This window comes from Oenanthe melanoleuca, chromosome 10 (assembly GCF_029582105.1).
Source record: "Oenanthe melanoleuca isolate GR-GAL-2019-014 chromosome 10, OMel1.0, whole genome shotgun sequence".
Taxonomy (NCBI): domain Eukaryota; kingdom Metazoa; phylum Chordata; class Aves; order Passeriformes; family Muscicapidae; genus Oenanthe; species Oenanthe melanoleuca.
In genome coordinates, this window is record NC_079344.1 from 1063795 (window position 1) to 1079329 (window position 15535).

General features: G+C 49.3%; 1 protein-coding gene across 2 annotated transcripts in view; it reads right to left on the minus strand.

The window, feature by feature from the left end:
• The window catches only part of CORO2B (coronin 2B), a 30817-nt gene that overhangs the window by 8981 nt on the left and 6301 nt on the right, over positions 1-15535 (minus strand). The window contains exons 3-5 of one of the 2 annotated variants that reach the window (XM_056500066.1): positions 13303-13356; positions 9216-9416; positions 713-829 (exon numbers count right to left, since the gene is read on the minus strand). In XM_056500066.1, coding sequence (XP_056356041.1) covers positions 713-829; positions 9216-9416; positions 13303-13350 — 366 coding nt within the window. In that variant the 5' untranslated portion in view covers positions 13351-13356. The remainder of the gene's footprint in view (positions 1-712; positions 830-9215; positions 9417-13302; positions 13357-15535) is intronic. The other variant, XM_056500067.1, reaches the window with a different exon arrangement.

A 15535-nucleotide genomic window follows, 5' to 3' on the forward strand; every position in this document is an offset into this window, starting at 1 on the left:
CAAGGATAAATTACAGATCCTTGGGATCCCTTGGGGAAATCCCGCCGAGATAGATCCACACCTGGAATGGTGTTTGGAGCATCCCAATTCCTGCCCTTGAAAGCTCTTTCCCAAAAAAAAAAGCCTTTCAGGAATTCCAGGATCAACCCTGCTATGGATTATCCCTCAAGGATAAATTACAGATCCTTGGGATCCCTTGGGAAAAATTGTGCCAGGATAGATCCACACCTGTAATGGGGTTTGGAGCATCCAAACTCCCATCCTGGAATTCCTGTTTTGTCCAGGAATTCCAGGATCAGCCCTGCTATGGATGGTTCCTCAAGGGTAAATAATGAATCCTTGGGATCCCTTGGGGAAAATCCCACCAGCATTATCCAGGCAGGGATAATGAATTCCCAGATTTGCTCATAGAGCCTTCCCAGTATCCCAGATCCCGCCCAGCCCCTCTGTTCTCTGAAAGGTTTTCTGGGAAGTGGGAGGCGGCTCCAGAATCTTTCCCCAGCTCTGGATTTGTGTCCAGAAAAAAAAAGAACAGGAGGGAATTCCAGCCCAGGAGCCAGGTTTGGGGGAAAAAAAGCCAATTTGGGATTGGCTTTGATTTCCTGTCCCTCAGCATTCCCAAAAGAAATGCCATGGAAATATCAAAATAGGGAATCAACGGGATCGGGAGGATGGATGGATCTGGGAATTGCATCCCAGAATTCCAGCTCACCGAGGTGTCCTCAGAGCAGGAGGCGATGATGTTCTCAATGAAGGGGTTCCACTTGATGTCCAGCACGTTTCCCTGGTGACCACAAATTTTGGGATAGTTCGGCTCGATCCGGCCAGTCTGGAACGGGAAATCAAGGAAAACATTGGGAAAACCATCAGATTTTTGGAGGAATTGGTGTTTCCAGGGATGGGAAATTGTTGGAGAAGGGAGATCCAGCTCGGCCTGGTATGGGCCAGGGATTGAGTTTATCCAATATTCCCAGTATTCCCAGCTGATCCATGGATGGGATTTGGTTTCTCCAGATGCCATGGAGCAGGCTCAGTGGGAATTAATGGAATCATGGAATACTAGGGCTGGAAAAGTGCTCCAAGATCATGGAGTCCAACCATTCCCATCACTTATCCTTGTCCCCAGGAGCCACATCCACATGGATTTCCAACCCCTCTGGGAATGGAGATAGGGCTGGGAAACCTTTTCCATGAGAGAATTTCCCCAATATCCAAACCTCTCTTTTCATGATCCAAACCAAATCCATGGGCAAAAGGACTGGAAAAGACTCCAGAGCCCCTCAGCCATTGGATCCCAGAATCCCAGAAGGGTTTGGGTGGGAGGATCTTCCAGAAAATCCATTCCCAATCCTTGCCATGGCCCAGGATCCCTTTTCCTTATCCCAGCTTGCTCCAAGCTCATCCAACCCAGCCTGGAGTTGGAGCATTTGGAATTTCCCTCCCAGATTTTGGATATCCTTCACAAACTTTGGATTTCTCTCCTAAATTATGGATTTCCCTCCCAAATTCTGGATTTCCCTCCCAAACTTTGGATTTCCATCCCAAATTCTGGATTTCCCTCCCAAACTTTGGATTTCACTGCCAAACTTTGGATTTCCCTCCCAAATTTTGGATTCCCCTCCCAAACTTTGGATTTCCCTCCCAAATTTTGGATTCCCCTCCCAAACTTTGGATTCCCCTCCCAAACTTTGGATTTCCCTCCCAGATTTTGGATTTCTCTCCTAAATTTTGGATTCCCCTCCCAAACTTTGAATTTCCCTCCCAGATTTTTGATTTCCCTCCCAAATTCTGGATTCCCCCCCAGACTTTGGAATTTTCCAAGGTTCTCCTCCACGGAACAACCCCAAAATTCTGGGATCACCAACTCCTGCTAACCCTCGATCCGCAACCCCACAGGATGGGACCTTTCCATGCGGAATTCCCAAAGCTTTTATGGAGCCTCCTGGGAAGATTCCCACCGGGATGGGCGGCAGGAATCCTTCCCATTCCCAAGGAATCTCCGTGTCCGGGTGCCACCCCGGTGTCCTTCCCTGCTCCGCGCTCGGAGCGTGCGGAATAACTGGGTCAGCTCGGCACAGCCCCTGAATATTTCATGGATTTTCCTTCCCGACTTTTCCCGTGCCGAGCTCCCGGCTCCGTTTATCGGGAACAAAGGAACGTGCTGGGAATTCTGCCCTCGGCAGCTCCAGGAATTCGGATCAGGGCCAGGAACATCCCCAGAGCTGTCCCAAGGTTTCTTGGGATTCATTTCCTCCCTCCAGCTGCACTGAGGATTTTGGGAAGGAAAATTCCCAAAGATCAGACAGAAAAGGAAAAAAGAAACATGGAAATGGCAGTGATTCCTTAGTTCTGCCTGAATTCCTGGGATGCAATTCCCGGTTTTAGCTTTGTTATAGGAAATATTCCAGCCCTCATTGCTTATCCAAAGGCTCAGCTTATCCCATTTTTCCCAAATTCCCAATTTGCGTTGCCAGGACTTTATTCACACCCCGGCCAGAGAAGAAATTCCCACAGAATTCCAGGTGGATGGAATTTTTAACGGCACAAATTCAAATTCCACCACTTTCATTTTGAGGAATCAGCCGAACGAATTCCTTTTCCAAGAAGATTTGATGGATTTTCCCCAAAACTCATCAGGATTTTAAGAGGACAACGCTGAACTTGGGGCATGTTTGGGATCGTTTTTTCCCAAGGAATCCGGAATTTTGATTAAAATTTGTTGCACACAGTGGGGAAAGGACAAGGAACGTGCCATGTGGGGAGAAGGGAAAACAAAAAGGGAAAAGTAAAGGGAAAATAAAGGCAATAAAAGGGAAAAATCCCTAAAAAACCCGGGATTCTGGCTGCATTTTCCCGTTTTTCAGCAGGACCTTGCCGGCAGCTGGGAGTTAATCCAAGGTGAATCCTAATCCCTGGATCCCTGATCCCCGGCTGGGGGAAGCGCAGTGACCCAGATTCCAGCCCCACAGGGACAGCCTGGAGCTCTCCTGTCTCCAGCAGCTCCGAGGTTTTCCACGGAAAAAAGCTGGGAGGAGAAAATCTCCCGGAAGCTCCCGCCCCTCCCTCTGCTGAAGCGCTTGGAAAAGGGAAAATCCTTTGGGTTATGCTGGGAAAAGGGAAAATTATTTGGGAAAATAATTCCCAATTCCCTGGAAAGCTCCACAAACGTGGAGAAATCCCTGGATTCTGCTCCATCCTTCAATCCCACATGGAAAACCTCAGGGATGGCCATCGGGCAGCACCTTCACATCCCATTCCTGGAGGGAAAATCCCACGGGAACATGGAAGGGAACCCGGGGAGGTTTGGGAATTCCATGCCCTGTCCTATTCCAAATCCAGCGCTGTTTCATCCCAAATCCAGCCTTTCCCCTCTCCCAAATCCAGCCCTTTCCCTATCCCAAATCCAGTCTTTTCCCCCTCCCAAATCCAGCCTTTTTCCCTATCCCAAATCCAGCCTTTTCCCGCATCCCAAATCCAGCCTTTTCCCTATCCCTAATCCAGCCTTTTCCCCATCCCAAATCCAGCCTTTTCCCCATCCCAAATCCGGCCATTCCCACAATCCCAGCAGTGACGGGAGCAGGAGTTTGGATTTCAGTTTCCTCCGGATAAACAGAGGCTCCCCCTTCCCGTTCCCACTTCCTTTGGGAGAGAACATCCGCTGCCTCTGGAAAACAACTCATTCCCAGTGGGAACAAAAATTCCTCTGTTTCCATGGAAGTGATTCCCTGCAAAGGGATCCGTGGTGATCCCAACAAAACCCTTATCCCAAATCCCTCCCCAGCTTTCCCGGAGCTCCTTTGGGCCCTGGAAGTGGCTCTGAGATTCCCTGGATCCTTCCCTTCTCCAAGAAACCGTTCCCAGCATTCCCATCCTGGCTCCAGAACAATGAGATGTGATGGCACCGAGCTGCTAACCCAAGGAATTGCAGCATCCAAGGATTTTTTTCCCTGATTCAAAATCCAGGAATATTTTCCAAGGGGTCTCCAGGACCAAATCCTCAAGGCCAGGTTGAACAGGGCTTGGAGCATCCTTGGATAGTGGGAATTGTCCCTGTCCTATCCCAAATCCAGCCCTCTCCCCATCCTAATTCCAGCTTTTCCCCCATCCCAAATCCAACCTTTTTCCTATACCAAATCCAGCTTTTCCCCCATCCCAAATCCAACCTTTTTCCTATACCAAATCCAGCCTTTTCCCCATCCCAAATCCAGCCCTGTCCTATCCATGGAATGGGATGAGCTTTAATGTCCTTTCCAACCAAAACCATTCCAGGATTTTGGGATTCTCCCGTTCCTACGGAGCCACTCCTGCTCTTCCCCATCCTTCGCCCACTTCCTTGGGATATTTTTATCCCAAGGCTCACTCCCAATCCCGAGCCTCTGGAATCTGGGAGGAAGGAGGAACAAAGCTCCCTCTTCCCAACCCACACAATCCCTTGGATCACCCCATGAAAACCCCGGGATGTGGATTTGGGATGAGAGGGAGGAGCAGATGGCCCGGCCCAGATTCAGGGAGCTTTGCTGAGGGCAAAATCCAGGGAAAAGATCCAAAAATACGGCAGCAAGTCCATGGAGCGGCTCCGTGGTATCCGGGTTACCTTCATTAGCTTCTAATTATGGATCTCAATTAATTAGGGAGCTGCTGGTTTCCAAGGAAAATGAGTTTCTCCTTAACGAGCTAATCAGGCTCCGGATAAAAAAAAAAAAATACAAAATCGGGAATTTATTAACTCCTCCAGCATCCAGGGCTGCTCCAGGTGGGATTGATCAGCTGGATATCCCAGGATTTCTGAGGATCCCTTCGGAACAGGTGGCAAACGCCATCCCTGCTTTTATCCCAGCGGGATTTTGCCAGGAAAAAAAAAGTGGGATTTGCTGGGAATTCGGGGTTGTTCCTCAGGATTCGGGATGGAGGGAGTGTGGATGGAGATTCCAGCTGGGATCTGGGAGGAAGGAGCCGGGATGGGGCCGGAGCTGGAGCGCTCCGGGTGCTCAGACAAAGCTCCCGGTTTTTTGGTTTTTTTTCAGGGAATATTAATGAGGCTCAAGCTGCGCTCTGCAATTAGATCCTGATTAGAATTCCTTCCATCTGGAGCTGCCTCCGGAATGAACGAGGAATTCGGGAGAGGCGGGAATGTTGCACAGGGAAAGGGTTGAAGGAATGGGGGAAATAAAACAGGGAGAGCTCCTGCTTCTCCCAGCTTCCCTTCCCAGCTGGAATTTGGCATCTGGGAATTTGGGAATGCAGCTCTTCCGTGGCAAAATTCCTCCTGGGAATGAGGCTGGGAGCATCCCAGAGCTGCAGGCTCCCATGGATGGGATGTGGATTCCCGCTTGGAATGCGGGAATATCTCAAGGGAGATTTTGGGAGCAATCCAAGGATCCCAGAATCCTGGAACGGTTTGGGCGGGAATGGGATTTTATCCCATTCCAATACCTCAGGTTGCTTCAACCTGGCCTTGAACATTCCAAGGATAAAGACACTTTTTTAGGAATTCCCATTGGGAATCTCACTTGCTCCAGCAGGATGACGACGAAACCCCAGAAAAATCATCAGTAATTCAGACACTTTTTTGGGAATTCCCGTTGGGAATCTCACCTGCCCCAGCAGGATGAAGAGGAAGGAACCCCAGGAAGACCATCAGAAACTTGGACACTTTTTTGGGAATTCCCATTGGGAAACACCAGGAAGACCATCAGGAATTTGGATACATTTTTGGGGAATTCCCGTTGGGAATCTCACCTGCTCCAGCGGGATGACGAGGAAGGAACCCCAGGAAGAGCAGCAGCAATTTAGACACTTTTTTTGGGAATTCCCGTTGGGAATCTCACCTGCTCCAGCGGGATGATGAGGAAGGAACCCCAGGAAGACCATCATCAATTTAGACACTTTTTTTGGGAATTCCCGTTGGGAATCTCACCTGCTCCAGCGGGATGACAAGGAAGGAACCCCAGGAAGACCATCATCAATTTAGACACTTTTTTGGGGAATTCCCGTTGGGAATCTCACCTGCTCCAGCGGGATGACGAGAGAGACCATCAGTAATTTGGATACTTTTTTGGGAATTCCCGTTGGGAATCTCACCTGCTCCAGCAGGATGACGAGGAAACCCCAGGAAGACCATCAGTAATTTGGACACATTTTTGTGAATTCCCGTTCAGAATATCACCTTCTCCAGCAGGATGACAAGGGAGACCATCAGTAATTTGGACACTTTTTTAGGAATTCAGACACACTTCTGTGAATTCCCGTTGGGAATCTCACCTGCTCCAGCAGGATGACAAGGAAGACCATCAGGAATTAAGATACTTTTTTGGGAATTCCCATCGAAAATCGCACCTGCTCCAGCAGGATGACAAGGAAGGAACCCCAGGAAGAGCAGCAGCAATTTAGACACTTTTTTTGGGGAATTCCCGTTGGGAATCTCACCTGCTCCAGCGGGATGACGAGGAAGACCATCAGGAATTCAGATACTTTTTTGGGAATTCCCATCGAAAATCTCACCTGCTCCAGCGGGATGACGAGGAAGGAACCCCAGGAAGACCATCATCAATTTAGACACTTTTTTTGGGAATTCCCATGGGGAATCTCACCTGCTCCTGCGGGATGACGAGGAAGGAACCCCAGGAAGAGCAGCAGCAATTTAGACACTTTTTTTGGGGAATTCCCGTTGGGAATCTCACCTGCTCCAGTGGGATGACGAGGAAGACCATCAGGAATTCAGATACTTTTTTGGGAATTCCCATTGGGAATCTCACCTGCTCCAGCAGGATGACAAGGAAGAGCAACAGTAATTTGGACACATTTTTGGGAATTCCCATGGGGAATCCCACCTGCTCCAGCGGGATGATGAGGAAGGAACCCCAGGAAGACCATCATCAATTTAGACACTTTTTTTGGGGAATTCCCGTTGGGAATCTCACCTGCTCCAGCGGGATGATGAGGAAGGAACCCCAGGAAGAGCAGCAGCAATTTAGACACTTTTTTTGGGGAATTCCCGTCGGGAATCTCACCTGCTCCAGCGGGATGTCAAGGAAGGAACTCCAGGAAGACCATCATCAATTTAGACACTTTTTTTGGGAATTCCCATGGGGAATCTCACCTGCTCCAGCGGGATGACAAGGAAACCCCAGGAAGAGCAACAGTAATTCAGACACTTTTTTGGGGAATTCCCTTTGGGAATCTCACCTGCTCCAGCGGGATGACAAGGAAGGAACCCCAGGAAGAGCAGAAGGAATTTGGACACGTTTTTGGGAATTCTCATTAGAAAACACCAGGAAGACCATCAGTAATTTGGACACATTTATGGGAATTCCCATCAGGAATCCCACCTGCTCCAGCAGGATGACAAGGAAGACCATCAGGAATTCAGATACTTTTTTGGGAATTACCATCGAAAATCTCACCTGCTCCAGCGGGATGATGAGGAAGGAACCCCAGGAAGACCATCATCAATTTAGACACTTTTTTTGGGAATTCCCATGGGGAATCTCACCTGCTCCAGCGGGATGACGAGGAAGGAACCCCAGGAAGAGCAGCAGCAATTTAGACACTTTTTTTGGGGAATTCCCGTTGGGAATCTCACCTGCTCCAGCGGGATGACGAGGAAGACCATCAGGAATTCAGATACTATTTTGGGAATTCCCATTGGGAATCTTACCTGCTCCAGCAGGATGACAAGGAAGAGCAACAGTAATTTGGACACATTTTTGGGAATTCCCATGGGGAATCCCACCTGCTCCAGCGGGATGACAAGGAAGGAACCCCAGGAAGACCATCATCAATTTAGACACTTTTTTTGGGAATTCCCATGGGGAATCTCACCTGCTCCAGCGGGATGATGAGGAAGGAACCCCAGGAAGAGCAGCAGCAATTTAGACACTTTTTTTGGGAATTCCCATGGGGAATCTCACCTGCTCCAGCGGGATGACGAGGAAACCCCAGGAAGAGCAACAGTAATTCAGACACTTTTTTGGGGAATTCCCTTTGGGAATCTCACCTGCTCCAGCGGGATGACGAGGAAGGAACCCCAGGAATTCAGATACTTTTTTGGGAATTCCCATCGAAAATCTCACCTGCTCCAGCGGGATGACGAGGAAGGAACCCCAGGAAGACCATCATCAATTTAGACACTTTTTTTGGGGAATTCCCGTTGGGAATCTCACCTGCTCCAGTGGGATGACGAGGAAGACCATCAGGAATTCAGATACTTTTTTGGGAATTCCCATTGGGAATCTCACCTGCTCCAGCAGGATGATGAGGAAGGAACCCCAGGAAGACCATCATCAATTTAGACACTTTTTTTGGGAATTCCCGTTGGGAATCTCACCTGCTCCAGTGGGATGACGAGGAAGACCATCAGGAATTCAGATACTTTTTTGGGCATTCCCATCGAAAATCTCACCTGCTCCAGCAGGATGATGAGGAAGGAACCCCAGGAAGACCATCATCAATTTAGACACTTTTTTTGGGAATTCCCGTTGGGAATCTCACCTGCTCCAGTGGGATGACGAGGAAGACCATCAGGAATTCAGATACTTTTTTGGGAATTCCCATTGGGAATCTCACCTGCTCCAGCAGGATGACAAGGAAGAGCAACAGTAATTTGGACACATTTTTGGGAATTCCTGTTGGGAATCCCACCTGCTCCAGTGGGATGACAAGGAAGGAACCCCAGGAAGAGCAGCAGCAATTTAGACACTTTTTTTGGGGAATTCCCGTTGGGAATCTCACCTGCTCCAGCAGGATGACGAGGAAGAAACCCCGGGAAGAGCAGAAGGAATTTGGACACTTTTTTGGGAATTCCCATTGGGAAACACCAGGAAGACCATCAGCAATTTGGACACATTTTTGTGAATTCCCGTTGGGAATCTCACCTGCTCCAGCAGGATGACAAGGAAGACCATCAGGAATTCAGATACTTTTTTGGGAATTCCCATCGAAAATCTCACTTGCTCCAGCGGGATGACGAGGAAGGAACCCCAGGAAGACCATCAGCAATTTAGACACTTTTTTTGGGGAATTCCCGTTGGGAATCTCACCTGCTCCAGCGGGATGATGAGGAAGGAACCCCAGGAAGACCATCATCAATTTAGACACTTTTTTTGGGAATTCCCATGGGGAATCTCACCTGCTCCAGCGGGATGACGAGGAAGGAACCCCAGGAAGACCATCAAGAATTCCGACACATTTCTGGGAATTCCCATGGGGAATCTCACCTGCTCCAGCGGGATGACGAGGAAGGAGCCGCCGCCGGCGCTCTCGGTGACGATGGCCAGGTAGCGCGCGTTGACGGCGCAGAAATGGTTGTCGTGGACGTTCTTGGTGATGGGGATCCCGTCGAAGCAGTGCTCCCGGCTCGCCGCCTTCCCGTAAACATTCCGGAACTTGGAGCTGCGGTACTGCGGCCGCCATGACATCTGCGGGGAAGTGCAGGGATCGGCATTCCCAAAAAAACCAAATCCACGCGATCCTGGCTGTTCGTTGTTTTTGTTTGGTGGAAGCATCAGGATTGCCCCATTCCGACATGAACATTCCCAAAAAATCTAAAGAATTCTCCCAGTGCTGGAATGGCTCCCAAAAGGCTCCAAAAGAAGGCTCAGCATTCCCAAAAAAACCCCCATATTCCTGGTTGTTCTTGCATTTTTCCTGATGGGACATGGAAGCCTCAGGATGGCCCCATTCCAACATGAACATTCCCAAAAAATCTAAAGAATTCTCCCAGTGCTGGAATGGCTCCCAAAAGGCTCCAAAAGAAGGCTCAGGATTCCCAAAAAAACCCCATATTCCTGGTTGTTCTCACATTTTTAATCATGGAAGGATGGGGATGGCCCCATTCCAATATGAGCATTCCCAAAAAATCTAAAGAATTCTCCCAGTGTTGGAATGGCTCCCAAAAGGCTCCAAAAGAAAGCTCAGCATTCCCAAAAAAATCCCCACATTCCCCGTTGTTCTCCCATTCCCAATCTGTTTTTCCTGCCATGACATCTGCGGGGAAACGCAGGGATCGGCATTCCCAAAAAAAACCCAAAAAAAACCCAAATCCACACATTCCTGGCTTTGTTGTTTTTATCTGGTGGAAGCATTGGGATGGGTCCATTCCCACATGAACATTCCCGAAAAATCTAAATAATTCTCCCAGTGTTGGAATGGCTCCCAAAAGGCTCAAAAAGAAAGCTCAGCATTCCCAAAAAAATCCCCACATTCCCCGTTGTTCTCCCATTCCCAATCTGTTTTTCCATGACATCTGCGGGGAAACGCAGGGATCGGCATTCCCAAGAAACCCAAACCCACGCGCTCCTGGCTGTTCGTTGTTTTTGTTTGGTGGAAGCATCGGGATGGGTCCACTCCGACATGAACATTCCCGAAAAATCTAAAGAATTCTCCCAGTGCTGGAATGGCTCCCAAAAGGTTTGAAAAGAAGGCTCAGCATTCCCAAAAAAACCCCCATATTCCTGGTTGTTCTCCCATTTTTGCCATGGAAGGATTTGGATTGCCCCATTCCCCCATGAACATTCCTAAAAAATCTAAAGAATTCTCCCAGTGTTGGAATGGCTCCCAAAAGGCTCCAAAAGAAAGCTCAGCATTCCCAAAAAAATCCCCACATTCCCCATTGTTCTCCCATTCCCAATCTGTTTTTCCTGCCATGACATCTGTGGGGAAACGCAGGGATCGGCATTCCCAAAAAAAAACCCAAATCCACACATTCCTGGCTTTGTTGTTTTTATTTGGTGGAAGCATTGGGATGGGTCCATTCCCACATGAACATTCCCAAAAAATCTAAAGAATTCTCCCAGTGTTGGAATGGCTCCCAAAAGGCTCAAAAAGAAAGCTCAGCATTCCCAAAAAAACCCACATTCCCCATTGTTCTCCTGTTCCCAATCTCTTTTTCAATGACATCTGCAGGAAAATGCAGGGAACAGCATTCCCAAAAAAACCCTGCATTCCTGGTTTCTCTCCTGTTTTTCCTGATGGGACATGGAAGCATCAGATTGCCCCATTCCAACATGAGCATTCCCAAAAAATCTAAAGAATTCTCCCAGTGTTGGATGGCTCCCAAAAGGCTCAAAAAGAAAGCTCAACATTCCCAAAAAAACCCCATATTCCTGGTTGTTCTCACATTTTTAACCATGGAAGCATCGGGGTGACCCCATTCCAACATGAATATTCCCGAAAAATCTACGGCACCGCCCCGGTGCTGCAAGGGCTCCCAGAGGCTCAGGGAGCTGCAGAATTCCAGCTGCTCCCCTTTGGAGCGGGAATGCTCATCCAGGACACGCCTGGGTGCACATGACAAAGGAATTCCAGCTTGGAATGTGATGGCTTGGAAATGGATGGCGGGAGAGCGGGAATTGGGGCGGGATGAGAGCGCTTAGGGATGGAGGGTTGGGAATATTCCATGTTTTCTTCAGGTTTTCCTGCATGGAGCAGCCCAGGATCCAGCAGGGATCCCAAGGTGATCCTGGTGGGAAAGGACCCAGGAGGAAATCCCCAGCTGAGCCTTTATTTCCTGGGAATAGCAACGCCTGAAAAACCGGGAAAAGATCCCAGAAGCAAAAATCCATCGGCTCTGCCCTCATTTCCTAGGAATAGAAATGCCTGGAAAAACAGGAAAAAAACCCCCCCAGCAGCTCTGCCCTCATTCCCTGGGAATAGCAATGCCTGGAAAACCAGGAAAAGGTCCCAGGAACAACCCCCCAGCCGTGCTTGGACGTTTTCCCGCTTTCCTGGCAGCTCCAGCCTTTCCCGGGAGCGGCAGCGAGAGCAGCTCTTGTCTCCATGGGTTTGGCTTTTCAAAGGATCCTTTCATCCCTCGGGAGTCTTGGAAACAGCAGGAGCGAGGGGAAAAATCGGGAAAGGAGCTCTGGCCACAACAACAGGCAGAGCCCCAGCCCTAATCCTGAAAAAACCTGGATATCCTAAAAATAGCTCCCGGTAATCCGCCCTGAGCGTCCGAGCTCACGGAGAAATTCATCCCTGCCTTCACCTGGAATTTTTTGGGAGGAAAAATTCCTCCCTTCCAGGTTTTTTTTTTTTTCCCCTTGGAATTGTGCCCTTCCAGCAGCTTTTGTGTTGTCACCATGGTGCTTCCCGTGTTCCGAGGGTTTTAAGTGGGAATAAAGGGATCTCTCCAGGATTTGCTGTTTTTCTGGTGGATTTGGTTGAGTGGTGGGGGGGAAAAAAAAGAGGGATTTGTTTGGAAAAAAACATCAGGAAAAAGGAAATCCAACGTGAAAAACTCTGGGGTTTTCAGGAAAAGGGATCCAGGCCACAGAGCTTTTCCCAAATCCCCCTATTCCCAATTTTCCTGTCGTTGTGATAAAAAAAAATTCACTGTCTGGGATTTTCTGGATAAAATCAAGGCTGAGTTTTGCAGGAATTTTTTGATTGTGTAGAAATCCCAAATCCAAGCCCATCCCAGCTCCAGGGATGGGGCTGTTTTCCCTCCCTCCCTCCGGATCCGACGCATCCCTGGAAGTTTTTTTCCATGGGAAAGGTCAGGAATGCTGGAGTTTGACATTTCCAGCATCAATGGCTCATTAAGGCTGGGCACAAACAGGAGCTGCTTTTCCAGAGGAAAATCAAGGATCTGGAATCGCCAGGAAGGAGCTGGAGCTGCCCAATCCCACCCCTGGGATACCCTGAAATTCCCTCGTGTGGAAAACAGGGGACAAAAAAATAAAATTTGGATTTTTTTTTGGGAAAAATCCCCTCTGGACACACTGCTGTGTCACATTCCTGGGGGGATTCCTGGGATAGAGATCCCAAATTTCTGGCAGATTCCACGCGGAATCTGCGCCTGGGAGCTTCAGGATCGAGGGATTTGGGATGAAATCCCAAAGGATTTGGTCTGTTTGGGAATGGATTTGGGGTGATCCCAGCTGGAGCCAGGAGATATTTTGGGATTGATATCCTAGATTTTTTTAGGATTGATATCCAGGGGCGAAATCCAGGCTGGAAAACCTCAGAGCACACTGAGAGAGCCACCACCCCTCCCAGTCCAGGAATTTTTTCCATTGGGAGGGGAAAACTTGGGATCAGGAGCTGGCTGGAATTCCCAGTCCAGCCTGAGCCACTGGAATTCCCAATCCAACCTCACCATGGGTTTGGAATTCCCGATCCAACCTTGACACTTCAACCCAAGAGGGAAAACCCAAAGAAATGCGGGATGTGGGGCGGGAATGCCGTGAATTCCCTTCATTCCCAGGGATCTCTGGAGCCGAGGGAGGCTCTGGGATGGCCTGGGATGAGTTTTCCATGGATTTTGTCACAGCCAGGTGGGAATTCCCAGCTCCGGACACTCACCAGGCCGCGCTTGCTCCCCAGCACCTCAGACTTGTGCAGGTCCCTCATGGAGCTCTGTGCAGAGAAGGGAAAGGAAAAAAATTCCATTCATTTCCCAGGAATTCCAGGGAAAACGCCCAAACCCTTCCTGCTGCTCCGGAGGGCCGGGATCCGCCCCCAGCAGGGAATTTTTGGAGGTTCCAACCCCATTTCCTCCTCCTGCTCTTGGAGAATTCCACATGGATGCCAAAGTTCTTCTAGAGGATGAAAGAATTCCATGAAAATCATGGATTTATAGTTTTAAAAAGTGGGATTATGGGATATTGGGAAGGAATTCTTCCCTAGGAAAGTGGGGAGGGGCCGGGCTGGAATTCCCAGAGAAGCCAGGGCTGGCCCTGGATCCAGGGAATGTTCAAGGTGAGGTTGGATGGGGCTTGGAGCAGCCTGGGATAGCGACAGAATCCATGGAATGTGGGAGGTGGGACAATTCCGGCTGGGAATCTCCCAGCCTGAGGTTTTTCCAGCCTGGAAGCGCCTGGGATTTCCTTGGATTTTGACTTTTCAAGGATTTCGACTTTCTCGAATCCTCATCCCTCCTGGATCGCGGAGCTGCTTCCCAAATTCCCACGGATCTCATGGAATTCTCAGAAAGGTGCAAAAACCACCCCTGGCACCCTCAGGGAGCCCAGGCTGGACCGTTTTCCACCTGGGAAAACTCCTGGAGGAGGAAAACCAAACTTTCCCAGGCCCCACGTGCCGAGGACAATCCCAGAATTCCCCCTCTGGAAAGAATTCCGGACGCAAGGCCAGTTGTCCTCCCACTCTGTTTTCTGATGGAAAACAAAACATTCCCAGCCCCCGGAGCTGCCCTGGGGCACCACCCCCGGGAATTTCCCCTCCTCCAGCTCCTTGGAATTTCCTTGAGGAGAAAAAAAATTCCAAGCTTTTCCCTGTTCCCTGACTTTTTGGGAATTCAGAGAGGGAGAAAAGTCGCTTTTCCCGTTGGAATGAGTGTAAGCCAGGGATTCATCCATGAGAATTCTTTCACTTCCTGTCCCAAATCCTTGGATCCAACGGGGTTTTCCAGCCAGGATCCAGCAGTTTGGATCTATCCCAAGAAAATCCTCCGGTGGGAAGATCCCATCAATCCAACCATTCCCAAAGTCAGATTTTTAATGGGAAAAAGGGGGAAAAGCCACTTCAGAGTGGGAATTAAAGGGATGGAATTGTCAGGGAAAAGGGATCCCAGGGGGAAAAAATTCCTTAGGGAGATGCGGGTGGGAGAGGACCAAAAAATTCCAGGAAAATATCCACCTGGAGCAGAAACTTTGGGACAGCCTGGAAAAATTCCCTTTCCAAGCCCCAGCTTTGCACAGGACAGGGAAATTCATTTATCCTGGGAAACTGATTTTTCCTGGGATTTTTCCAAAGCAGGGAACAGCTCCGACATGTCTCCCTTTCCACGCAAAAAATTCCAAATATTCCCGGGAACCAGCACTCTGGGGTGGCTCCAAACCCAAAATCCCAGAAGGATTTCTGGGGAAGTTTCTCCCAGACTTTTCCAGCAGAAATCAAGGAACGCAAACAGCCGAACCCCATCCAGAAAGGAGGAAGGGAAACAAGAAGGATCCAGCCGATATTCCAGGCTGCACATTCCCGTTTCCCGGGAGGCTGAAAGTCACGGAATGGCACCGACCCCCCCCTTGCCAAGCCTCAGGAATCCGAGCCTGGACAATCCTTTCCTTGTGCTGCAGCTCCCGGGATGAGCGGAACCCTCCGGAGCCAGGCAAGGGACCCTTGTTTTCCTTGTTTTCCTTTTTTTTTCCCTTGTTTTCCTCGTTATTCCAGCACAAAGCCGGGAGCTGGCAGAGCAGCAGCCTCAATGTCCCTCCCCTGCCCCAAAATGTGCCTCAAATCCCACTTTTTTCCCCAAGTTTTCCTTGGATTTTTTTGGGGATTGGGGCGCTCTTCACACGCGATTTCCTTTTTTTTTTGGGATGATCCCACTGGGAGCTGGGATCCCTCTGGATGAGCCTGCATGGAATTCTCATCCCAGGCCAATTTTTCCAGACATTTTGGATCTTTTCCTGAATTCATTTCCTCATTCCCACAAAGAGATTTGACCCGCAGAGATTTTTTGGGATAACGGGTCAGATTCTGGGAGGAAACCCATCCTACGGATAAAAAAACCCACGGAAGCGCATTCCCAGCTTCCAGCGGAGAAATTTGGGATATCCCACCGAATCCCGGGAAT